The sequence below is a fragment of the Sinohyriopsis cumingii genome, chromosome 10 (assembly GCF_028554795.1).
Source record: "Sinohyriopsis cumingii isolate HCF-2022 chromosome 10, ASM2855479v2, whole genome shotgun sequence".
NCBI classification, from domain to species: domain Eukaryota; kingdom Metazoa; phylum Mollusca; class Bivalvia; order Unionida; family Unionidae; genus Sinohyriopsis; species Sinohyriopsis cumingii.
In genome coordinates, this window is record NC_142970.1 from 26,126,901 (window position 1) to 26,154,300 (window position 27,400).

A 27,400-nucleotide genomic window follows, 5' to 3' on the forward strand; every position below is an offset into this window, starting at 1 on the left:
ATTTGGAGGCTTCTAAAAGTTGTGGGATTCGCCCCCTCTGCTGCTCATATTGTTTACAAAGAATTTTATTTAACACCGTTAAAATGAGTTTAAATGCTTTACATGAAAGAAATGTAAACGATTTGAATGTCACCAATATTGGTCTCCAATGATGTTAAATTTCATTTTGATGATTAAAATGTAAGTAAAAAGCCACAAAATGAGAGCTTATTTTAATTGTTAACATGTCTCCCACCCACCCATTTTTCTCTTTTCTGGTTGTCATGTCCATCTGTCTGTATGATACTTTCCAACAAATTCAATTTGATCCAATGATCCTTTCCTACAAATGAAAATTGATCCACTGGGACTAACAAGGTCATATCCTTATGAATTTGATCCATTGGGACTAACAAGGTTATAACCGTATGATTTTGATCCATTGGGACTAACAAGGTCATATCCTTATGAATCTGATCCATTGGGACTAACAAGGTTATAACCTTACGAATTTGATCCATTGGGACTAACAAGGTCATATCCTTATGAATTTGATCCACTGAGACTAACAAGGTCATATTCTTATGAATTTGACCCATTGAGACTAACAAGGTCATATCCTTATGAATTTGATCCAGTGGGACTAGCAATGTCATATCCTTATGAATTTGACCTATTGAGACTAACAAGGTCATATCCTTATGAATTTGATCCAGTGGGACTAGCAATGTCATATCCTTAAGAATTTGCATGCAGATGGTCTCTAGATTCACTTCTTGTCATTAACCTCCATAACTGGAAAATAAGCTACTTCCATGGTTAAAGATATTAAAATCTTATATGCTTCTCATTACATATTTACACACATCCCAAATGGACATTTACTACACATTTCCCACACATCCCAAATGGACCTTTACTACACATTTCCCACACATCCCAAATGGACCTTTACTACACATTTCCCATACATCTCAAATGGACCTTTACTACACATTTCCCACACATCCCAAATGGACATTTACTACACATTTCCCATTATCCCAAATGGACCTTTACTACACATTTCCCACACATCCCAAATGGACCTTTACTACACATTTCCCATTATCCCAAATGGACCTTTACTACACATTTCCCACACATCCCAAATGGACCTTTACTACACCTTTCCCACACATCCCAAATGGACCTTTACTACACATTTCCCATTATCCCAAATGGACCTTTACTACACATTTCCCACACATCCCAAATGGACCTTTACTACACCTTTCCCACACATCCCAAATGGACCTTTTCTACACATTTCCCATTATCCCAAATGGACCTTTACTACACATTTCCCACACATCCCAAATGGACATTTACTACACATTTCCCATTATCCCAAATGGACCTTTACTACACATTTCCATTATCCCAAATGGACAGTGACATTCTTTTGACTTTAATCCCATCTCCATTACAAACATCATGTGTCATCATGTTGTACTAATATATGTGAAATTTTGGGGGTTAGAATTATGCTCTGATACTGCAATATGCCCCACTTAAGCACATGAATAACTGCTGGAAAACTTAAGCATGCGGTCAATGTATGTGCAACTCCGAATTGTTCCTGACTGCTCGCATGTGTTATTCTCAGACCATTGGGAAAATATATTCATAGAAAGCAAAGTCTAATATTATGTTATTGAAGATTACCAGTGCTATTGCCCATGGTTTACCAGTGCTATTATCAGTCAAAGCTGATTTTTTATATGTAGCAGCATACAGTTAACCTGTATAAGGAGGAATTAAGATGACAGAACTAAAAAATGTAATACAATCCTTCTTTAATTATCTGAAACACAAATCAGAATCTTTTTAAAGGCCAAACTTCAGTTGTTATTGTTTGAAACAGTTTAGAGCAGACCTATGGTGAGTGAATGAAATTTAGTTAATGGAAAGCTCAGTACTTTGATATCCATATATTATGCATAATAGATTGCTTGTTAACTATACGTCAACGTGGAACAACTTTATTAATGTGACATAATGTCATTTTTGGATAGGAAGCATATTGTTATTTAGGACAGTTCTTGATTAAACAGATATCATTAAATCAAAAGAAGAGCATTTACATTTTGTGCACTCTTACACATTCAGACAGTGATGCTCCAATAACTGCAATCTCTCTCTTTCTCTCTTATCACATAAGCGATTAGAAAAGAACTATTTCCACATATGCAAAAGCCTCAGAAAGCCAAAATATTTCAAAACTGAAACAAATATTGGATCACTAACATCTCACCTTTATCTGCATTGATTGGAATCTCTGACTAGGTCAATTCTGGGTTTACTATTTTTTTAACTTTCGAAAATGAAGTCACTCCAGAGAGTATTAGTATCTATCAAATGAAACTATTAATGCATTCTATAGTAAAGAAGGATATGTGTGAGAAAAAACAAGGAAATGTGAGAAATCTTGTCAGTTCCTTCGTATGGGTCAGCGGTTCTTCATGGGTTTTCTTTTGGGTTCTTCCTCCATTAAAATTTTTTATCAGCAGTAAACTGAATGTTATGTTTAAGCATTATTCACATCAATTTATGAAATTTATTTAACCCTACTACAATACTATAATCAGAAAATATTGCACAACAAAAAATAATGCACAACAATAAAACTGTCAGAAATTAGTTTCAATCCCAAGAATGATCATTGTGAATGGTGAAGCATCTCTTTTTCCACCAAAGAAACTCATAAGACTGGACACCTGGCATTAGTTTACCGTATATAAAAACATTAATTACCATCATTAAATTAAAAGAAGGAATGAGGAAACATACCATACAGCTTATGTGCCCTGAAAAATCTAATTCAGAATAAATGTTATTTAGTATACAGTGTCAAATGCCTTCGAGCTGAGAATAAGGAAATAAGGTGGGATATAAAATGTGGGGGAAATGGTTGCCACAAGTACGGTAGCTTGGGACAGAATTTATTTGCGAATCAAATACATAACACACGCTACAGAAATATGGTTTCTTTGAGTTATCCTGGTGGGCCAGTTTTTTTTTATAAGGTAACTGCAGTGATAAGGATTAAATGTTTATTAGTCACTCTCTCTTGATTGTTTACTAAAGATTAACCTTTAGTATTTCTGCAGTTTGGCCACAGCTAACCAGAATATTAAAAGAGGGTATGTCCTGAGGGAAAATAATGCATGTCACAGGAAGAAATGGTTGGTCCATTGAGAATTTCACATATATTGGACCTGGAAGATAAGTCAATATTTAGTGAAAACATGGCTTACTTTTGCCATGAAAAGCCTCCAGATTTAGGTCCCAATCTCCTTATTTTTTTTCCCTCAATCTACCTATTTGGCTTTGAAAGGTTGACAGGTATGACATCATCATTTCTTACCCTTGCTTATGTGCATACTAGAATGTAACAGTGTACCAGTGTTACCTACATTACAATCCCATGGCACAAAATAATGCCCCACAGATCATGTACATGGCAGCCATGCAAATAGCCTTTGCCTTTATTTTTACACATTTTTTTTTTATATCAACATTCAATATTTCCAGTAGTGTTAGCTGATATAATCTTTTCATATCTTTGCATGACCTTTACCCTATTTGCAAGAGCCTGTTTTTGACCATCTTTGTTGTATTGTTTAGACTGACATTACACGTTTATTCTCCAGCATGTCTCATGTGTATCTTCAGCTGTTCAAGGCACTGAAACCTTTTATCACATACTTTACACTTAAATGGTTTCTCAACAGTATGTATCCTGGCGTGTTTCTTCAGAGTTGAATTATCTGTAAACCTTACATCACATACGTCACACTTAAATGGTTTTTCTCCAGTATGTATCCTAATGTGGCTTTTCAGACTTCCACTTTGACTAAACCTTTTATCGCACACCTTGCATTTATATGGCTGTTCTCCAGTATGAATCCTTGTGTGTTTATTCAGACTTGTGATGTGACTAAACCTTTCATCACATACTTCACACTTAAATGGTTTTTCTCCAGTATGAATCCTTATGTGGCTCTTCAGACTATAACTGCGACTAAACATTTCATTACATACTTCACACTTAAATGGTTTTTCACCAGTATGTATCCTCATGTGCGTCTTCAGACTTCCACTATGACTAAACCATTCATTACATACGTCACACTTAAATGGTTTTTCTCCAGTATGTATCCTTATGTGCGACTTCAGACTTCCGCTGTAACTAAAACTTTGATCACATACCTCACATTTAAATGGCTTTTCTCCTGTATGTGTCCTTTTGTGTCCCTGCAAATGCCCACTCTGACTAAATCTTTCATCGCATACTTCACACTTGTATGGTTTTTCTCCAGTATGTACCCTCAGGTGTCTGTTCAGACTTTCATGGTGACTAAACGTTTTATCGCATACTTCACATTTAAATATTCTTTCTCCAGTATGCATCTTCAGATTTTCCATCTGATGAGACATTTCATAATATACTTCACACTTAATGTCATTTCCCCAGTAAGTATATCTGATTTTTCAGAGTTTCACTGGGAATGAAACTTTCATGCTATTACATAGTGGTCTGTGATTCAACATTGCCGATGATAATTGTATGGGCTACAACTGGATAAAACGAAACATTTCGGAAGCCAGAGTTATTGCGGTCTTTCTAGAGAAATTGCGTGACCGTGCAAAATAAAGAGACCGAGCGATATAAATAGACCGAGTGTCTGGTTTTTGCGTCAGAGTATCAACAATGGAGGATATTGCTAGGGGATTTTTATCTTTTTTTCTATTTTTGCAGGGAGATTAAAAAAATAAATAAATAATAAGACAACAAATAAATCCCTGACATGGGATTTTGTCAGTAATGTGTGTTTTTTTTTAAATACATTCTGGACGGACGGCTGCAAGATGTTTAAGGTTTCTGGAACAATTCTTCAGGGAAGTAATCGAAAGTAAGCCACAAGGTAAATAATTTGTTGAAGAGAATAGAAACAACCCAAAGAAATTTGCCATTAACGCATAAAACTAATGCTTGTAAATCTGCATTAGTTTTGCTTAATATTTAGGTCATCTAATTTTATATGGTTGAAAATCCACATTATCAGACGTATAATCGATATATATCATAGTTGGACCGGCTGATATCCTAAAATTATAACGGTATCTGGCATGTCCAATAATTGTTATAGTAACATCTACGTCGTCAACAATTGATATATAAATGCATGAACATGTGGATGCCTGTGTTCTCTCTTCATTAATTTGCTTTCCTTTCCATACGTGGAAAAACGTGTACTGTTCAACAACAACACGATTCCGTTCTTTAAAAAATCCAACTCTAAAATTCACATGATAATCGATACCGCCAGCATCAATCTGTTTTCCCTCAATTTCTAAAAGTATCTGACAAGGAACAAGAAAAACTAGACATGTCTTCAGTTACAATGTTATTTTTGTTATCGTGGTATTTTGCCCTGTATGAGTAATACTGGAAATCTTGTTTACTTCGAACCACCAACACTGGTGCCGCTTTGACGCAAGGAAAATGTCACCATAGACAAATAAAAACCCAAAGAAGCCTTATTGAGATCATGCAAAAATGTGCTGGCTCAAACTGGAAAAGGTTCTTTGGCTCGCCGAGAGAACCCTATAAATGCGCTGAACGTTGTTGACCATGGGATTCATTTCCCATCATGTGACAGCAAGGACAAGACAGAAATAGACGCCGACAAGCCTACAGAGCTCATAAACGCGTTGCGAGAGATTCAAAGTAAAGAACAGGCAGATAATTAGACGCCTTTGATTATTTGACAGAAAATGATGCACTGAAATTCTCGAGAATGTTCCCAGTCAGAACTGGATGTGTTTGCCATAACACCCACAATGATGACGATGCAATGGGTGTAATTTCACCCTGTCTCGTCTATTACAGCCTGCTACTCTAAGACCCCATCGATTTGGAAATCAAAGGACAGACCGAAGATTACTTCTGTCTGAATAGTAGGTACTTGTCAAAGTCAAAGTTCTCAAAACGGACGATACCGCTCCAGGTGCCGATGCCATGGTAGCTCAAAGCAACAATTTCATGCATTCCTTGTTCAGCAAGGCGGATTTGTACTTGAAAGACAAAGTAGTTAGCATTATGGATACTTACCGTTACCGAGTGTACTTTGAAAATCTCTTGACATACGGAGAAGAATCCAAGAACACACATCTGATTGTTTGCGTGGTATGGAATCCGGTCACTCCAGGCGTGGGTAAGTTCAACGGTAAAGTCCTGACAAAGACAACAATACTCACAATGTGGGATTTAACAACTGGACATGTGGTTGAAAGACAAATATTTTCTTGACGAAGGGGATGTGCGCCGGAGATTGAATTGGAACAGTACTGCCTTCCATTTGATGACCCATGCTAACGAATATAAAACCATTATCCAAGAAGCCAGTGTTGAAGTGTTACCTAAAGTGGGAAACAAAATCAGTCACACTTTGAGCAGAAGGACCGTCAGATATCCGACATGACGAGTGAATGTGAAATTTTTCACCAATGCCCCTGGGGTCTGATCCGAAATCGAATATTTTCCAAAGACAGTTACACAAACGTTTAATCACTGGCATCGTCAACAATGTAGCCCTCAAATGAGACATCACTCAAAAGTGTATGCACTACAAAGTGTCCAAAATAGAAGCCAGTCGAGATGGCTATGCCTTATGTAGCAGATCCTTCGAACCTAACTTTGATAAGAAGAATTTCTTGAGATCATAACTGTCCCTTTATGAAGCCATCAGGCAGTTATTATGCAAGACCTTACGTTTTGCGGGCTTTGATTTCACTACTGACCAAGACAAGGACGAGGTACATTTCCAACCTATAAACGCAAGCCAAACTCGTGTGGAACGTCAGTTATTACAAGATATAACCGAGATGGTGGACGTCATCTTTTATGCTGAATTCAACAATACTCTAGAAATCCACAGCTTGAGGGAAGTGATTCTAGACTATTAGAAGCTAGGGATGAATCTATCTCTCTTTGGAATAGGGAGCCATAGTGAGTCTCTTTGCACTTGTGGTGGGAGGGCGCGATGTCATTAAACCAAACAAAGAAACGAAAATACCACACAAGAAAAGAGACCATCATGATGTCGAGACATTTAGTCGCCTGTTTCGCTAAGTACATGGCTGAAACAAATTTCAGCGTCGATCCACGAACATTGTTCTGGATGTCAAAAGGATGATCCCAGTCAAATTCAGCTTGACAAATGCAGAAGAAAAATTGGAAGAGTATCTGGATGACGCTTGCGATCTCATCTCGGAAGAGAAGGTGTTGTGTCAGTGGTATAACGACTTGTGTGACTAATCCTCCCCTTCATTAAATTCCCCGTGGATCCAATGCATCAAAGATATAACGAATGTTATGATAGCAATTTCTGAGAAAACAAATCATATTCCTATCGAATATGAGCAGGTATATTTGATGAAAGGTCGTTCAAGTTTTCTGCATTTTGAGTGTCATGTAACGAAATTGCATCATATTCTGGAAACCTAAACAGACCGTAATGAATATGGTATGCATTGAATAAGGTATTGTATAATATCCATATATGGCATAGTAAGCCTTATTTGGAGAACAAACTACATCGGTAATCTCAAGTTATCTGTAATGGTTGACAAAGTGCGGTTAGCGTAAACATAACAATATGATTTAACTGATATGAGCTTAAGTGCTTTATTATTAGCAAAATGTCCTGAAAATGCTAAATCAAAGAAAGTAGTAGAATTTAATTACAATCATCATTTCGTCTTTGACAAAAGTTATATTTATTTCATTGTTATGTATATGATCATACCGTAACCTTACCCATGTTGAAGCTACTATCATAGCTAGGTAGAACTGTACCAATGACTGATTTTCACATATCATCTAAAACTGCGGATTGGTTACAAAAATCGAAGATTATTTGCGGTTTAATTAGTGCCTGGAGCATCATGGAAAACGGATACTATTCCAATAACAATGAAAATTAAGTCCTGGCTGATAAAATCATCAGTGTAATTGCTATACAACACATAGCAGTTGCAACTCTTGCAAAGGAGAGTGAATTAACGTCATCTCGTGAAAGCTATTAGACGAGTCCAATAATGTGTAACTGAAGAGATTTTCAAAATTCAACGATGCATCTGATCCCGTATGGAACATGAGCACCACTATGATGGTAGATCGCAACACCAAAGATTTTCAGGATTACTCCTATAGGGCTGGGGACATCAGAGCATATAAAGAATTACAAGTGCACATATCTGCATTTTATTCCATGTGAGTCTTTTTCTTAGAAATTGTAGGAAAACGTGAATGTTCCAACAATGGTAATATTTATCCAGATAATAAACAAGCATAAGGCCGACAATATATCTGACAAAAAAACAACAAAACAGTTATCAACCAATTGTCATCGTCATTGTGTTATCCAAGTTTTATAACTGAATTTGCTTTGAAGATATAACAAAGGACGCTAAGGCAATCAGCTTGGATTTAAGTGAAATCTCTCCACTGTTGCCTGTCCGTTTGTCTTCAGAGAAGTCATTAATTACTATCTCGATAATGGTAGACCAGTTGATGTACAATTCTTAGACGATAAGAAGGCCGAAAATGAGTAACTGGATAATATTCATGAAGCTAGTTCATATAAACAGTTCACTGTTTGGTGTTAGCTAACTTTTGAACTGGTAAGACAAACTACACTTCGTGCAAACAACTACAGTTTCCGTGCTTGAAATGGTATGCAGCACGAATGTCTACCTTCCTATCTCTGTTTAATGCCTACTGACGATCTTGATCGTGATTGGAACAGCTCTTCTACTGCATGTAACATCAATAGTTTATGTATCAATAACTTCTGTTTGGCTGATAACTTCGGTTTGGCTGATGATTTGTCGGTACTAAGTCAATATTTTGGTGGATTACGAAAGCTATTAAGAATATAATGAATTCGCTTTAGCAATCAATGAGTACAAGACAAAAATACCACAAATATGTGCTTCAGGCCTTAAAATCTGAAAAGGTGTTCAAACCCTCTTTTTATATGAGTAAATATGCTTTCAAATTCAGAAACACAAATTGTTTTCTTTTCTCGATGTGTATTGTCTATATGTCCGCTACGTGATGCCTTGTATGTGCTCGGACTTGTAGTCGATTTTCCATTTGCGCTAACACTGTCACCGAATACAGTTCGCTTATCGTGTTGAGACTACTTTGTGCCGCTACATGCATCATTGTATAAATATGTACACGTGAATGCTGTCGTTTCGAAATTAATTTGCTAACACCACCAGAAACACTAGCTACTATTAATATCGACAATTAGTTTGAATGGTGCACCTATAATGTGTGCCATGGTTACAAATTTATGTAGCACCAAGACCAACAGTTGTTCCTGCGGCTAGTAGCAAATATCATATACAACGAAACAAGGGTTTCTTTATTATTATAACACAGTTCTTCTGGTGATCTAGTTTTGCAAATTTTGCTCCGTTTGGATAATTTTATCATGTCAGTAAAACTGCGAGTCCATCATGGCTGTTCTATTATAATACAATCGCGATGTACAATGGCAGACATTGTCAGGACTCATCACCCGCAGGTGTAATACGCAGGTTCACTTCAAGCCAATTAATGCTTCTGTACGCACAAATCTGTCACACAATAATACAACATCTCTAATTGAACAATATTCATGTTTTCCACAATTCTACGCCACGGAGCTAGCGCACGTTTTATTTCACAATATACCAGTTGCAGCGATGGCTGGTGTACTAAACGATCATTCTTGTCGTCGTCCCAAACCTGTTACACGAACAAGTGTATCTTTACTAAATAACACTCGAGATCGTTTTGTATCACTTTGATAAACCTATGAGTGAAATATTCATTGGTAAGCGTAACTGGGATGAACACAGTGATGCGCCCACTTCGTCATTGTAGAAAAAAACACTTACTCCTACACCTAATGGTATGGATAACTTTGGGCCAACTTTGGGCGTGTTATTGTGGTTGACATCACTAAGCTGAGCGAGTATTATCATTGTCAACCACAAGGGCTTTTTTATTTTCTGCCGCTGATGTTTAATGAGGCCGACCTTAACTTCATGATATAACATTATTATTTAACAATCTTACACGTTTAATTATGTATTTTCCACAGGCTCACAAAGGACCCTCATTCGTCCACCAGCACCCCCAAAACAGGGTCTTGTCAGAAATTATCATGACATATCATCGATAACTATCACCAGCATCATTGACACTTGTATGGAAATGCATGTGAACAACATAATAACTAATAAGTTTCAGACGTTAAAATAAAAAATTATAAATCTGGTATTTTGTCACGAAACAACCTTGCTAAATTCACTAACTTGGCTTCGAAGTCAAATCGAATTTATTCAAAACTTTCCTGATGACCTAAACGGAACTTATACGAAACGAAACTTAAGCTCTATGGCGCTAAATATCATTTTGCTATTCGGACATTGCTTCAATCTTTAAGTTGAAGCACCACAAGTACGTGTTTGGTGCGGTAATACCATGTTTGGTTCTAATTTGCCATGTAAATTGTTCCGTAATAACACTGAGTGAGTGTGAATTTGTTGCTTGTGTAAGAAATGGCAGCGTTGATGTGGTTCCCGATTGCACAAACGACAGCAGACATGGTTATGTAGTCAGTGAAGGAGAGAACACAGGCATCCCTATGTTAATGTTTTTAATATAACTCTAATATCAGCGGCAGCTGCACCACGCCAAATTGCATCGATGGATTTTTTTATCACGGGTTTAAGTTATATTTAGAACCCCAAACAACCCCGCGAACATCTCTGCAGAACTAAAATATGTGACGCAGAGGAGTAGCAAATAAAAATCGTCATGAGCCTCCTTGTTGTAAGCACATCCACCACTGAACATGCAATTGACGCCTTAAACTATATCTTGTGCATCTACATCAACATTTTTGTAAATACTGAGGTCGTCCAATTCAATCCGGCTGAAAATTATCACATCTATCAGTGATAAACCTCATAGTTGGATCAGTTGATCTCGCATAATCATCGCTGTAATTGACAAGTCCAATTAGTGGCGTGGCATCATCTACTTTGTCAGGAATTGATTTTATATTTTTTTTTCTTCACGAAATAACTTGCACTGTTGAGCGTCACTACAATGCCGTTGTTAACAAATCAAAATCTAGTATTGGCATGATAGTCGATACCGCCAGCAGCATTTTGTACAAGTTTCTTCCTAGCTTCTATTAATGCCTCACATGAAAGAAAAGACCATGAAGTGTCCTGCACTTGCTGTATTACTTTTAATTGATTGCGATATTTGGCCGTGTATGAGGAGTAATGAAGATCTATTTTACTTCGATCCACCAATACTGGATATATGGTTGAATTGGGCCACGGTAAAACTGCAGTGTCCACGTACGCATTATTGATTTTGTCTGTAAATTTTGCATGATGGCTTTCGAGGTTTTACCACTCACGTTCTCAACGGGAAGTCAGTTCATATTGCAAGATTTGCAAACAATAAACATGAATTTCATTGTCGAGAGGCTTTATTATTGACATTACCAACTTCAGTAGATGGCAGTATAATTGGTCTGGATAGTACACGAACCATTAATCATTGTAGTCAATATCGAAAGGATTCAGCCGCTGAAAGTCCCAGTGTTTTCATCCCCTGCAACGTTTTCTGATACTATCAACGACCCGCATTGTAGCATGTTTAACGATCGGTACAGCGCGTGAAAATAACACATCAACTATCGTTGGTGAGCTTCTGAACAATCGATTAAAAACATCACCAAAGCCTAAACATATTTTATTCGGTTAATAAGGCGAACGGGTCTCACAAGTTTACGTAAGAATGTCACGACTGGAATTTCATATCATTCGACAAGTATGACAAGATCTACAGTATTTAGAAATATCACATTTGATTTTCGGCCAGCACAAATGATTCAAGATCTTGTGAACAGTCTTACTGACTCTTAAATGACAAGTCAACTGACTTGCATAGGCTTTGCTGTTGATATGATTTAGGAACATCTATTTGATATCTCGCTGACAACTTGTCAGAGCGGTCACCTAATGTAGTCTCCGGTATCCTTTATGTCATAAGTTGTGACAAAATAATAAACAAGTACTTTTGTGGTTTCAGTTTGGTTATAGCGTTCTAAGACAAAAGGAAACAATTCCCGATCTTTTTTCTCTTTGATAATGAGTGTTTGGGTCATGAGTATCGATGTGTTGACAAACTTACACAAAGTCGCACATCAGAATAAGAACTCTTTCGCAAGAGAACTTGTCAGAATATATCAAAGTACCTGATAATGAAAGGATGAAAACCTCATGTGTTCCTTAATATTCCTGGCAAAATCATCAAGAGATGCAGAATCCTTTGACAGTAAAGGTTCATAATGCTCCATAAAAAGATCAAACTAAACTTTGACCCGACAAATGCATTGATTTCAATGCATCACTGTGATCTCTTAGAAATATGTGTATTTAGAAATAATAAATATTTATTCGTTGCCTATTTTTAAATCATCAACAATCAGAAATGACATGTCCTTTCTCCTTGCAGTCTGTGCAGGTAGGAAGAGATAAGGACATCTGATCTGATCAGTCTTCTCAGACGTTTTGTTCAAAAGGCATATGTATGAGACTGATATATATATATATATATATATATATATATATATATATATATATATATATATATATAATGACACTTCAATTAAAATTTATATTTGCCTTATTTATAATATGGAGGAGTTTGAAACATTATATACAGTCAAGCTTCTAAAGCTAGATTCGATACTGACAGAAGAACCATTGACTAGCCGAGGCGAGTTCTGATTGATCCCACGAATAAAACTCTAATTAAAAGTAGTCATGGCTCCACGAAAGAATTTCGCAGAGATGGTACAGCTCATGTGTGGTCAACATTCAGAATCAGGCAAGACACTGAAGATGTTATTGATGCTACAACGATTGACCAACGAGAATCGACGATTATTATCTCGACAATCAAAGATATTTTAGAGTAAATGGTGTTACGGAAATAAATGATACATGGATTATCAGTGACAAACGCTACCCTGCTCGATTACATCAAACTAGCAATTTTTTAAAAATTAAATACAAATTCCAAACCATGAATGTATTGACAAACCACATTATGAACGATCAAATCCTGTGACTGCATTTGTTTAGCGATATATCTGCTAAATGATAAACATAGCTTTGACGATCTCAAACCGATGAAACTGTCATGGCTGAATTGTGTGTGTGCGTTTATGTGTGTGCGTGCGTGGGTGCGTGCGTGCGTGTGTGCGTACGTGTGTGTGTTTGTGTGATTTGGATTTTAACGTAGACTTAACAATGTTTCAGTCACATATCTACGATGTCTGCAGTGTGACAGCTGATAGGAAGCCCCGAGTGACCGAGTGGTCTAAAGCGCCTTTCGTTATGTATCACTGCCATCTCACCTCTGTCTGCGGAGGTTCGAGTCTAAGATTCAGCCAATGTGGGTATGTGAGAAAGCTTGCCAGTAGCTTCTCGTGGGTCGGTGGTTCTTTCCGGGGTTTTCCCGGGTTCTTCCTCCACCATTAATACTGGCCGCCATGTATGGCTTATCGTGTGCTAAAAATGGCGTTAAACCCCACAACAACAACAACAACGACAGTTGATAGTGATGTCTAGCACTGGGCCATCATACCGCAGACATGTAGCATGGTGTGCCACCCAGTCACATTATCGCCACACCAGGCCGACCAGTCCTAACACTAACTTCTTAATGCTGAGCGCCAAGCGAGGCAGCTGTCAGTACCATTTTTGGAAGTCTTTGGTATGACCACGACCTCACGACCTTCCGCATCCGAGGTGGACGCTCTAACCACTAGGCCACCGGAGCGGTCAAGGCTGAATTGTGTAGCAGAGCCAGTTACAGAACTCTTCACAAACGCGATACGTGGAAATGGTGTAAGGATCTAAGAGCTAAAAAATAAATCATTGGGCAGAAATAGTTAAAAAATACCGGAGCGTCTATGAAAAACGTTGTTGAATTAGAACAAATATTTAGATTTCCAGTAAAAGTGAAGACTTTAACCGAAGAGATTTTGTAAGAATCGAGAAATAAAAGAATGGAGCTTCGATTGAGATTACTGATCACAACGCATTCGCGTGGACTTTGGATATAACACCATTTTCACGAAATCGAACTGTTAAATTCTATGGTGGTGATATGTTCGATTTTATTAGAAATATAAACAAAAACGATCCTGTATCCGTGCGGCTGTTTCAAGGTTCCGATGATGGAAACTATGTTCAATTTGTACGACCTAATGAAGATATTTATCTTACTGAATCTCTCCATAAATAAATAAAACTTTGCCCCGAAAGATACCATTGACGACGTCAGGTCTGAACAACTACTAAGTAATTGTTTTACCATTCCGCCATTTGCATCACATTTTGCTTAGAAGGAAAATTCATGGAAACCATCATGGTTCAATTTCTTGAATATATACAACGAAGTACGCAGGTTAGTACGGCAGTGCGCTAATGAATACTGGCTTCAGCTCTGTCAGATCATCCATTCAGCTGCCGATATCGGAAACATCAGAGGCATGTACGATGGCATAAATAAAACAATGGGTCCCACGAAGAAAGAGGCAGAACCACTGAAGTCTGTCGCAGGCGATACCATCCACAAATAAGGGCAAATAAACGGAGCGTTGGGTGGAGTACTACTCTGAATTGTACCACAGAGAGAACCATGTGACCAACGATGCCCTCAAAACCTCCATGTCATGGCCGAACCGGTCTAGAAACCTACTGTAGCCGAACTAAAGAAAACCTTAAACAAACTGTCCTTAGGTAAAGCCACAGGGAAGGATAGCATCTGAGCAGAAGTCATCACGTGCGGATGAAGACTGCTGATCACACACCTACACGACCTCCTCTGCCAGTGCTGGGATGAGGGTGGAGTGCTTCAGGACATGAGAGACGCCAACATCGTAACCCTGTACAAGCCCAGCGGCGACAGAAGCAACTGCAACGACTACAGGGCCATATCCCTTCTCAGCATTGTGGGTAAAGTCTACGCACGCGTCATCCCGAACAGACAACAGACACTTGCTGCCAGAGCGTATCCAGATTCGCAGTGCGGGTTCCGCGCAGAGAGGTCCACAATCGACATGAAATCCTCCGTCAGGCAACTGCAGGAGAAATGCAGAAAACAACACAGGCCCCTCTTTCTGGCCTTTATAGATTTCACCAAGGCGTTCGTATCCGGTCAGCAGAGACGGAGTCTTCACAATCCTGGCAAAGATTGGATGCCCTCCAATGCTGCTACGCATGATCCAGTCCTTCCAGGATGACATAAAAGGCACAGTTCAGTACGATGGTGCAACGTCCGACCACCTTGACATCCGCAGCGGAGTGAAACAGGTCTGCCTCCATGCTCCCACGCTCTTCGGCACCTTATTCGGTGTCCTGCTCAAGTATGCCTTTGGGATGTCCATAGAATGGATCTACCTGCACACGCGATCAGATGGTAGATTGTTCAACCTGGCACGACTGAAGGCAAAGAGCAAAATTGTGTGAAGCTACCATTATTGGACATGCTCTTCGCCGACGATGCTGCTCTAGCCACTAACACAGAAGTGCTCAACTTCTGTGTCAGTGGCTAGGGTAGCATCATCGGCGAAGAGCAAGTCCATGATGGTTGCTTCACGCACTTTGCACTAGGTACCTTGAATGTACTGTTCACGCTGAATGGGCCTTCGGATGATCTCCAGACAATCAGCCATGTTCGAAAAACTTCAGTCATCAACGACGAACTTGCAAGACTCCAGGGCGACGTGGCCTCACTATATTAGACTACAGCGCCTGATGGACCACTTTGCTAAATAATTAGATTAGTTTGGGCTGACTATCAGCCTAAAGACAATAAACGTGAAGGCTCAGGACGCGGACCCACCAAGCATCATCATCAACAACTACGAACCTGAGGTTACGCTATATCATGAACGTGACACGCTGGATCAATCGCATTTTTTGGATATTCTCCAGATTCTGGTTGATCCCGTTCGTCATGTCGGATATCAAGTCGGGTTCCAGGACCACAATAATTATATCAGGAAGGTGTTTTTCTCATGGCTACTTGGCATATGGAGAACCTGGTAATTGACCTAACGAAGCAGCGATATCACCACCTCTATTCGTACAAGATGAATTAAATATATATTTTTGTACCACATTTCACACACTTGCCTGTAAGTGCACACTTTTTATTTCTTTGGTTATTATCGTTATCAATCCACTGGTTGGGATGGGTGTTCGAACACAATATAAATCCATATTATTTATTATATTTCTACAACATGGGTATCATTGATTTTCAGCGACGCGAAACCATTAGCCAGTCAAACATCATCCAGCGCGACGAAATTCTATCAGAGCAATTATCATAGGCTCACCTGGGTCTGGTAAGGCGCATTTATTACAGAATCTGATAATGAGATGGCTCAGATGGGATATTTTATATTTAGTGACACCATCCGTAAAAGATCAGCGATGATACGATGTGCTTAAAGATTTTAATGAAAATGCAAAATTGTTGGACGAGGATGGTAATGCTATTATTGATTTTATCGCCGATATTGATTAAGCCTCGTCTGGTGATGACCTCAGTGGATTTAATAACAATCTCGTAGTATAAGATGATGTGATGATGAACAAACAATCAATTCCAGCTCGGATTTTTCTCGGGCCAGACACAAAAAAAACCGATGTTATATATCTTACACAGCGATATACACAAATATCTAATCAGAGATAACTGCAATATTTTAGTTTTGTTTAATTGAGTCGATACATATACTCTGTTAAACATTCATCAGACTTGGTGTTCAGTAGTACTAATATTAGTACCCTTGTTCGTATCTCGTGGACAGGACAAATCAAGTTGAGGCTGTTCAGGGGATATGGATATTATTAGGTTCAAAAACTTCTCTTCAGGTGCTCAATCTACCTCACACGGATTTATCACAATACATTTACATTATCCTCGGTCGTGATATCGCGTATGTCTTGACACAATTTTCGGTTAAGAGACAGCAGCAGGGACAGTGACGACAAATAGTGAGTGGGCGGGTGGGTAAACAAACACGCATGAAAAACGAAAACACATGCGTCAAAAATAAAGTAACAAAATGAACTAACCCAATTAGAGAAGTCTCGGTCGGTTAGACTCTTCGGTATCTTCATTTTCATAGGAAGGTTTATTTTCGCGAACGGACCCTCCTAACTTTTGTAGGGTTCACCTAGCTACGATGTCGTAGCCTCAACTTGATTTGTTGTGGGGCAAAAAAAAAAATCATCGCTAAAGTCAGAAAAACAAACAGTGTAGAAATCAACTACATAAGTATAATCATATAGTGAAAGAAGTTTGGCTTATTTTGAATTTATTAAGCCCTTACACGATAAAATAAATTGGCATGGTTACTCTAACCTTATCCTGTCCGTCATGACAGATAACGCGAGACTCTCGCCGTGACCCCTTTTCTTCGTAAGGCTTGCCAGACTATATTTTGGATATTCTTCGCTATATTATTATCAATCAAGTGCGAATAATCGCTTCTTGGTGGAAATTCAAAGTTGCCGATAAACCGTATTTACTTTTAATGCGCAGAATTTCTGACCCAAACGGCGCCAAATTTTTACTACGATTTGTTTACATTTCCAAATAAGGCGTCAATGTCCTTATATGGCACACAAACAAACGAGGCTGAGAACGAAAGTAATCATTATTTGAAATAATATGGCGGACGATCTAAACGAAAATATCGGCTAAAAAAGGTAAACGAGATTTTAAAACTATTTCTACAATGATTTTCGATACTTGCGGTATTAAATAAGAGGACTACTCAATTTATTGGATTACAAGCAAGGAATATGTTTAAAGAGTTATTATTAGGCTAAAAGAGCGCCAGGTGTGAATCACACCCGGCTTGCTCCTTTAACACGTATATGCTCATGTTAGTACCCTGTCCACGAGGTACGAGTAAGGGTACCAATATTAGTACTAGGGTTCACCGTCTCTGCTGCCATATGGAATTCTAAGCTGTTGCGCGCAATTTCTGGAGAAACGTCATATTCCAAGTTGGATCCCAATATATACAAATCACGTTAACAGTTAATACCAGATAAAGTGGGAGCTTGAAATGATCGCATTCGTCATTTAACGATTACAAACTGGTTTAAATTTAATATACACCAAAATACGCATTTACTGTGTATATTTACGTGTACTTGAGGGAAAAAAAATTAGCGCACGGAAAACCATATAGGTGTGAAGTGTGTGATGAAATGTTTAGCCTAATGATAGTGGAAATTTAAAAGGGCATGAGAATCCATAGGCCTACTATGGAAAAACCGTATCAGTGTGAAATATGTGATAAAATGTTTAATGAGAGTGGAGACTTAAAATTGCACATGACAATACATACAGGAGAAAAACCATACCAGTGTAATATTTGTGGTAAAATGTGTAATCGGAGCGGAGATTTAAAAGTGCACATGAGGATTCATACTGGAGAAAAACCATTCAAGTGTGAAGTGTGTGGTAAAATGTTTAACCAGAGTGGAAATTTAAAATTTCACATGAGGAAGCATACTGGAGAAAAACCATATAAGTGTGAAATGTGTGATAAAATGTTTAAACTTAAAGGACATTTAGAAATTCACATGAAGATTCATACTAGAGAGAAACCATTTAAATGTGATGTGTGTGACACAAAATTTAGTTTAAGTAGAAATTTAAAACTTCATATGAGGATTCATACTGGAGAAAAACCATACAAGTGTGAAGTCTGTCATAAAATGTTTAATCAAAATGGAAATTTAAAACTTCATATGAGGATCCATACTGGAGAAAAACCATATAAGTGTGAAATATGCGGTAAAATGTTTAGTCAGAAAGGAAATGTAAAACTTCACATCAAGATGCATACTGGAGAAAAACCGTTTAAATGTGATGTATGTGATACAAAATTTAGAGACAGTGGAAGTTTAAAAATTCACATGAGAATACATACTGGAGAAAAACCATTCAAGTGTGAAGTATGTGATAAAATGTTTAGTAGGAGTGGACATGTAAAACGGCACATGAGAATACATACTGGAGATAAACAGTATAAGTGTAAACTTTGTGATAAAATGTTTAAGCAGAGTGGAAATTTAAAATTGCACATAAGGATACATACTGGAGCAAAACCATATCAATGTGTAGTGTGTGAAAAAACGTTCAGCCAGAGTGGACATTTAAAGCTGCACATGAGGATTCATACTGGAGAAAAGTCATATAAGTGTGAAGTATGTGATAAAATGTTTAATCAGCGTGAAAATTTAAAGCTTCACATGAGGACGCACACTGGAGAAAAACCATATAAGTGTGAAGTATGTGATAAAATGTTTACTCAGAGAGGAAATGTAAAAGTTCACATGAGAATGCATACTGGAGAAAAAACATTGAAGTGTGAGGTTTGTGATAAAATGTTCAGTAGGTATGAACATTTAAAACTGCACATGAGGATACATACTGGAGAAAAACCATTCAAGTGTGAAGTGTGTGATAAAATGTTTAGTACGAGTGGACATTTAAAACGGCACATGAGAATACATTCTGGAGATAAACGATACAAGTGTAAACTTTGTGATAAATTGTTTAAGCAGAGTGGAAATTTAAAACGGCACACGAGGATACATACTGGCGAAAAACCATATCAGTGTCTAGTGTGTAATCAAATTTTCAGTCAGAGTGGAAATTTAAGACTGCACATGAGGATTCATACTGGAGAAAAACCATTTAAGTAAAATTGTTGTCAACATATGCTTGGTAACTCAATGAGAATACAAAGATATCTATCATTTTCCTTCCACGTTTTGTCAAATATAATTTTGTCAGACTTTCTTTCCTTCAATATTATTGACAGTATAAATACTGGTTTTTAAAAATAAATATTTGTTAAAAAAAGTTTTAAAAGAACCAGATTCGATACATATCATTATCATTATTACTTTTATGTTAATGTTTGCATTGGAGACATACAAGTGACCTGTGCTACAATAGGTGGACTTTATAATGAGGGATGTTATGATAACTGTTTGTCAGAACCATACATGTGGCTTGTGCTATAAGTGATGTGAATTTATAGTGAGGGATGTTATAAAAGCATTATTCATGGGAGATATACAAGCAGCCTGTGTTACATTTGAGAGAGCTTAGAGTGAGGGATGGTTTCATAACACTGTCCATGGGACATATACAAGTGTTTCAGTTGACAGAGTTTAGAGTGAGGGATGGTTACATAACACTGCCTATAGGAGATATACATGTGGCCTGTGTTTCAGTTGACAGAGCTTAGAGTGAGGGATGGTTTCATAACACTGCCATAGGAGATATACAAGTGGCCTGTGTTTCAGTTGACAGAGTTTAGAGTGAGGGATGGTTTCATAACACTGCCCATAGGAGATATACAAGTGGCCTGTGTTTCAGTTGACAGAGATTAGAGTGAGGGATGGTTCCAGAACACTGTCCATGGGACATATACAAGTGGCCTGTGTTACAATTGACAGAGCTTAGAGTGAGGGATGGTTTCATAACACTGCCATAGGAGATATACAAGTGGCCTGTGTTTCAGTTGACAGAGCTTAGAGTGAGGGATGGTTTCATAACACTGCCATAGGAGATATACAAGTGGCCTGTGTTACAGTTGACAGAGCTTAGAGTGAGGGATGGTTTCATAACACTGCCCATGGGAGACATGTATGTAGCCTGTGTTTCAGTTGACAGAGATTAGAGTGAGGGATGGTTCCAGAACACTGTCCATGGGACATATACAAGTGGCCTGTGTTACAATTGACAGAGCTTAGAGTGAGGGATGGTTTCATAACACTGCCATAGGAGATATACAAGTGGCCTGTGTTTCAGTTGACAGAGCTTAGAGTGAGGGATGGTTTCATAACACTGCCCATAGGAGATATACAAGTGGCCTGTGTTTCAGTTGACAGAGATTAGAGTGAGGGATGGTTCCAGAACAAAGTGGCCTGTGTTTCAGTTGACAGAGCTTAGAGTGAGGGATGGTTTCATAACACTGCCATAGGAGATATACAAGTGGCCTGTGTTACAGTTGACAGAGCTTAGAGTGAGGGATGGTTTCATAACACTGCCATAGGAGATATACAAGTGGCCTGTGTTTCAGTTGGCAGAGTTTAGAGTGAGGGATGGTTTCATAACACTGCCCATGGGAGACATGCATGTGGCCTGTGTTTCAGTTGATAGAGATTAGAGTGAGGGATGGTTCCAGAACACTGTCTTTGGGACATATGCAAGTGGCCTGTGTTACAATTGACAGAGCTTAGAGTGAGGGATGGTTTCATAACACTGCCATAGGAGATATACAAGTGGCCTGTGTTTCAGTTGACAGAGCTTAGAGTGAGGGATGGTTTCATAACACTGCCATAGGAGATCTACAAGTGGCCTGTGTTTCAGTTGACAGAGCTTAGAGTGAGGGATGGTTTCATAACACTGCCATGGGACATATACAAGTGGCCTGTGTTTCAGTTGACAGAGCTTAGAGTGAGGGATGGTTTCATAACACTGCCCATAGGAGATATACAAGTGGCCTGTGTTTCAGTTGACAGAGCTTAGAGTGAGGGATGGTTTCATAACACTGCCATAGGAGATATACAAGTGGCCTGTGTTTCAGTTGGCAGAGTTTAGAGTGAGGGATGGTTTCATAACACTGCCCATGGGAGACATGCATGTGGCCTGTGTTTCAGTTGACAGAGATTAGAGTGAGGGATGGTTCCAGAACACTGTCTTTGGGACATATACAAGTGGCCTGTGTTACAATTGACAGAGCTTAGAGTGAGGGATGGTTTCATAACACTGCCATAGGAGATATACAAGTGGCCTGTGTTTCAGTTGACAGAGCTTAGAGTGAGGGATGGTTTCATAACACTGCCATGGGACATATACAAGTGGCCTGTGTTTCAGTTGACAGAGCTTAGAGTGAGGGATGGTTTCATAACACTGCCCATAGGAGATATACAAGTGGCCTGTGTTTCAGTTAACAGAGCTTAGAGTGAGGGATGGTTTCATAACACTGCCATAGGAGATCTACAAGTGGCCTGTGTTTCAGTTGGCAGAGTTTAGAGTGAGGGATGGTTTCATAACACTGCCATAGGAGATATACAAATGGCCTGTGTTTCAGTTGGCAGAGTTTAGAGTGAGGGATGGTTCCAGAACACTGTCTATAGGAGATATACAAGTCACCTGCATTTCAGTTGACAGAGATTAGAGTGAGGGATGTTTCAAGAACACTGTCCATGGGACATATACAAGTGGCCTGTGTTACAGTTGACAGAGCTTAGAGTGAGGGATGGTTCCAGAACACTGTCCATGGGACATATACAAGTGGCCTGTGTTACAGTTGACAGAGCTTAGAGTGAGGGATGGTTCCAGAACACTGTCCACGAGACATATACAAGTGGCCTGTGTTTCAGTTGACAGAGTTTAGAGTGAGGGATGGTTTAATAACACTGCCCATGGGAGACATGCATGTGGCCTATGTTCATTAAGCTCTCTGAGGATATGTGGTAAAAACTGTTTGTCCTACTTTGAAGAGAACAACAGGTCTTGGCATGTGAAAAAGAGACTGAACATGAAGTTTGGCTTGAATATTCTAAATGAAAATAAGATAAATATGCATAATGTAATTAATATAACTATGAAAATGACAGTAGATGACTGGAATTTGTGTTTGTAAAACTTCTATTTCCCCACTGGTGTAATGTTGCTAATATTGTGTTGTGAATAGTGTAAATCTCCAATGATTAGCGCAAGCCCTGCATGACAATATTTAGTAAAGGTTTTGGATGAAAAAGTTATTTTCAAAGAAAAGGTGTATTTGAGCATTGGATTGATATAAAATATATTATTAATACAGCTTTATTGACTGTTCATTAACCAAGTATAGGAATGATATCATATGTGTAATTAAGACAGGCATATTGACTGTTAATTTTTCAGGATTGGCAAAATGGGTTTCATAATTAGTTTCATGACTTTCACTCATTTGCATGTTTAACAATTCCCCTGTGAATGATAGAATTTTATTTGTTTTCAGGATTAACTCATGAATTTTCATAGAAGACAATGTTTCCCTTTATGCACATTTGTGCATCAGGGATGCATGCTGGAGAAAATTGATGCACACATTTTGTTGTCGTGATTTATTTTGACACAGGATTTGCATAATGTGATCAGGATTTATTTAATATCCTATGCACTGGATGAGAGATGGCATGGTTTATACTTTGAGAATAGGCATTGACTGTCTCCCCACTTTGCTTGCTCCCTGCATTGCACTTCCCTATTCGTATAGCCAAGGGCAACACAGGGATCATACGAAACAAGGAACCAGACTAGCATATGTAATGTTATGACAGAGTAGCTTCCCCTAATCTCAGGAGCTCTCACGCAATTTCCATCGAGCTCAGCAAGAAGTCAACTAGATGTTTAACCTCAATGCTTGTTGCACTAGAAAGTGATCTCTGGATTAAAATGTGCACTTAGAATCATTAGGAAAGAAAGTGAAAGAAGCAGAACACAAAAAAGTAACTGTGGATCTAACTTTAATGAAAAATAGAGAAAATAATACGACTGACTGGAATATGGCACATCCACTGATCACTTGATTGCAAAGACTCCAAAAAGTGAATAATCTTTCATTAAAGGGTTTAATAATTTTTTAAAAATCTGCCCTTGTTTGCCACAAGATAACTGGAGAACACATTATAACCCAAGACATTCTTTCACAACAAAGAAATCGGTAAACTTACTGAGACAAAGACGTTTTTTGTTGGTTTTAACTTTGCTGCAATAAAAGAAAGATCTTAAAGTTCAAGTGTAACTTACTAGAAAGAAGACGAATCAGTAGCCTCCTTGATTTTTGGATAAATGTGTTCTAGGACAAAGTACAATGAAACTGATGATAGTACATATTTTATGACAGGCAGTAAATTAACTGCCACTTGGTTAAAGATTTATTTGGCATTTTGTATTGGCTTACATGTAATGTGTTGGTCTATAATATTGCTACAAAAAGATTATAAGGAGACTGTTAAAAGTACGACTTTAAACTACAAGAAAAATGAACTAATAAAATTATTCTTTGAATGAACAATGCATTTGTTAATTGTGCATGTTGGTTTATTTGTATGTTGAGAGAGAGTGAGAGAGAGAATGTTGTCAAAGTTGCAATATCCTATTTCAAGCTGAATAAGTACGAGTCATATGAAAATTTGACCCCCACGTTTTTTATTTGACCCAAAGTTCTGACACCAAGGTTGTTTTTTTTAACCCTCAATTTTACACCCCTGGGGGATACACTTAGAGGAGTTTGATTCCGTATCAAAAATATGAATCTGATGCTGTCATAGACTCCCTTCAAGACCTTTCCTACCTTCCCACTATTTTGTCATAAAATTAGTTTGAAACTGTAAGTAAACCAGTAGGTCTAATGGCAAATAATGGCGGACCTCGCTAAGTCTGGAATGTACCAGTTTATTAGATTGTCTGTTTTCTTAAATCATGGGGCAAATATATTATACAACAACTTCGAAAAACTCATGTAACTGTTAAACAAAAATTATGTGTGCAAGCTGTAAAATTCACTTCAGATATTTACTAGGCTGAGAACTTTTTTCTTTTGTAATTCTGTCATACTCAATTTCTTTTTTGACTGAATTGAATGAAGATTAATTCTTGCTACCGGTACATCAAAAGTTGATGATGACAATTTTGAGACCTGTGCCATAGCCAAGATTATTAATTTATGAATCTTTTGATGAATCAAGTTTCTCATTTAAGAACTTCAATGGTCCATGGATAGCATATCCAAAAACTTATTGTTGTTTTTATATTCTTCAAAGGAATTGTGTCTGAAAACTTATGGACCCGCCTATTCTAATCAAGAAGTATTCTTTGTCTGTCTTGGGTAAGGGATTGATAAAGTCTGCCATTATTCTGTTAATAGTTCGTCAAATTGTAGGGAATGGTTGCAAATGAGTCTTAAATATGTTCTGATTGTGTTTCTTACCATCTAGCAAGTGAGACTAGATATGCAGAATTTCGAAACATCAGTTTTTGTTTTGGGCTAATAAACATGTGTCAGGTTTATGTGGTAACTGTCTTATTGATGCCTAAGTGGACAGCCACATGGTGCTTTATGAGCTAGACTAAGAATTTGCCATTGACACCACTTAGGAATAAACATTTGATATTACTTGTCACCACTGGGTACATAAGATGGCCTCACATTTCTCATAAGGATCCCAATTGTAACAAGATAAACAGGCATCTGTGTGGTTTCAAATTTGCTAATAGCTTGCTGAAACAAACAGGAGATTTCAGGATTTATTTTCTGTTTGACAATGAGAGATTGTCTTTTGTTACCCTATGTAGAATAACCACAATGAATTGTAAAGAGAGGATCACTGTGATAAAAACCTCTTGATAGTCAAGTACCAGAAACAGAATTGACCTGAATAAAAAAACTGACCAATAAACGTATCATCTAAGGGAATATTTAATGACAAGCACCATTCTCAATAGCTCTTTCTGCCATAGCTCTACTAACTGCAAAAGCCAAGTATAATTCAGAAATTTCAATCTCGTTAGGATCAGTTTTCAGATCCAAAGAAGACTTGACATTTACAAGTGGATTAACCATGACCTTATCTCCACCTATGTCATTGCAAAGTAATAAATGAATACTCTCAATGTGTAAATACGTCATTGTTCCAACTGTTGCAGGGACGGGGAATGTGTCTGATGACATATGTACAAAATGGAGAGGAACATTACCAATGCCACACTCTACTTCCCAAAAAAGAACTTTAACTAACAGAAAACTTTTTGATAGAGGCAAAGTACCAGATATCAAAAGACTGAAATGTTTTCCTTGATATTCCTGGCAAAATGACCAACAAGTGGTGGAAAACCTATTAGTATGAATGGTTTATGATTCTCCATAATAAAGTCGGTCAGAATTTTTTTGACCCAACAAATGTATTGCTTTCAATACATGATCATGACATGGACCTCTTAGATATTATGCAAATGATTATATTTCAATCTGTAGCAATCAGAAGGTATACACCCTTTCATTCAGTAAATGCATATCGGAAGAGATAAGGATTTGTGATCTGTTTTCTTCAGACGTTTGATTCCTAAACATGTGCCAGATATATGTTTATATGAATAAACTCTGGCTTTCTTTTACCAAGGTGAAAGCGTATTGACCAATCAAACAGTTTGTGAGCCAAGGAATAGTCATCAGCCCTCGACATCGATTACATTCAAGACTGGTCAACATCACAGTTTAGCATGTGTATTCGAGACCACTATTAATTCTATAAACGGCAAACATTCGTATGTGCTAGGGGAATACTGACACATCATTGCTGTGTTGCAGCTGGCACAGTGATTATTTTGTCATTGTTTTAGTGTCATCAGAAACTTAACTTCAAGATCGAAGTGGTGATAAATTTTTAAAATTTCTCTGATAACCAGCCAACTTTTTTATTTATTTGATTATTATCTACAATATACAGTTATCCTGAATAACTTAAGGAATAATTCTCCTGAATATCGAAACTGCTAGATAAATTAGGTTCGACGATTCAATACAATCATGAACAATCCAAATATTTGCTGATTTGTTAATCCTTGGTATGGATTAATCGCTATGGCATATCCTCAAGTCTAGCATGATGGCTCGGCACTAGAACTGGGTGTGAAGGCTTTCTCAATAGCATAAATTGAACTAAAACAATACCATTTAATTCATGTTTTTGTTGTTTTATTGACTCTGTCAGGGGTCTTGGAATGTCAACATCACTATTTTATTTACGTGTATCTGCTGGGCGATTACATAATGGCACAGGTAAATCTGATTTTTTTCCTTATGTAACATAAATAATTGCTGCTGAAGTGTATCAATAACTATCTTTCTACTTGTAACCATCAAATCAGTTGGTCTCCACGTATTCCCAAAATCATTCTTCATGCATTATTTCACATTGAATTTTATCTCGTTGTAGCCTCATTAACTTTTTAAAATCTTTCAGCATTGAATAAAGCGCCAAGTGATCATCAAATATCTCCTCATAATAATCTACGAACATTTTCAGCCATTCATGCAGAGATGATCCAACAGAAGGTGGTGGTTGACCATGATCACCACACATGATAACATCAGTATTTTGAGTCAATAACCAGCCA

The 27,400-nt window shown here is 37.8% G+C and overlaps 2 protein-coding genes across 2 annotated transcripts in view; one reads left to right on the plus strand and one right to left on the minus strand.

Annotated features, from left to right (window-relative positions):
- Positions 1–25,331, plus strand: part of LOC149789780 (uncharacterized) — an 82,728-nt gene extending 57,397 nt beyond the window's left edge. Inside the window, exon 4 of the mRNA XM_089973121.1 lies at positions 18,451–25,331. Within this exon, the coding sequence (XP_089829247.1) occupies positions 18,451–19,923 (1,473 nt within the window). The 3' untranslated portion in view covers positions 19,924–25,331. The remainder of the gene's footprint in view (positions 1–18,450) is intronic.
- Positions 1,801–4,574, minus strand: LOC149789782 (uncharacterized). Its single transcript, XM_089971784.1, has one exon. It carries the CDS (start codon positions 4,459–4,461, stop codon positions 3,664–3,666), a length of 798 nt encoding a protein of 265 aa, XP_089827910.1. The 5' UTR covers positions 4,462–4,574; the 3' UTR covers positions 1,801–3,663.
- Positions 25,332–27,400: the final 2,069 nt, after the last annotated feature.

Excerpts from the sequence above, each read along its gene's own strand:
- LOC149789782 (XM_089971784.1), bottom strand. The coding sequence starts at position 4,461 with ATGTCTCATCAGATGGAAAATCTGAAGATGCATACTGGAGAAAGAATA.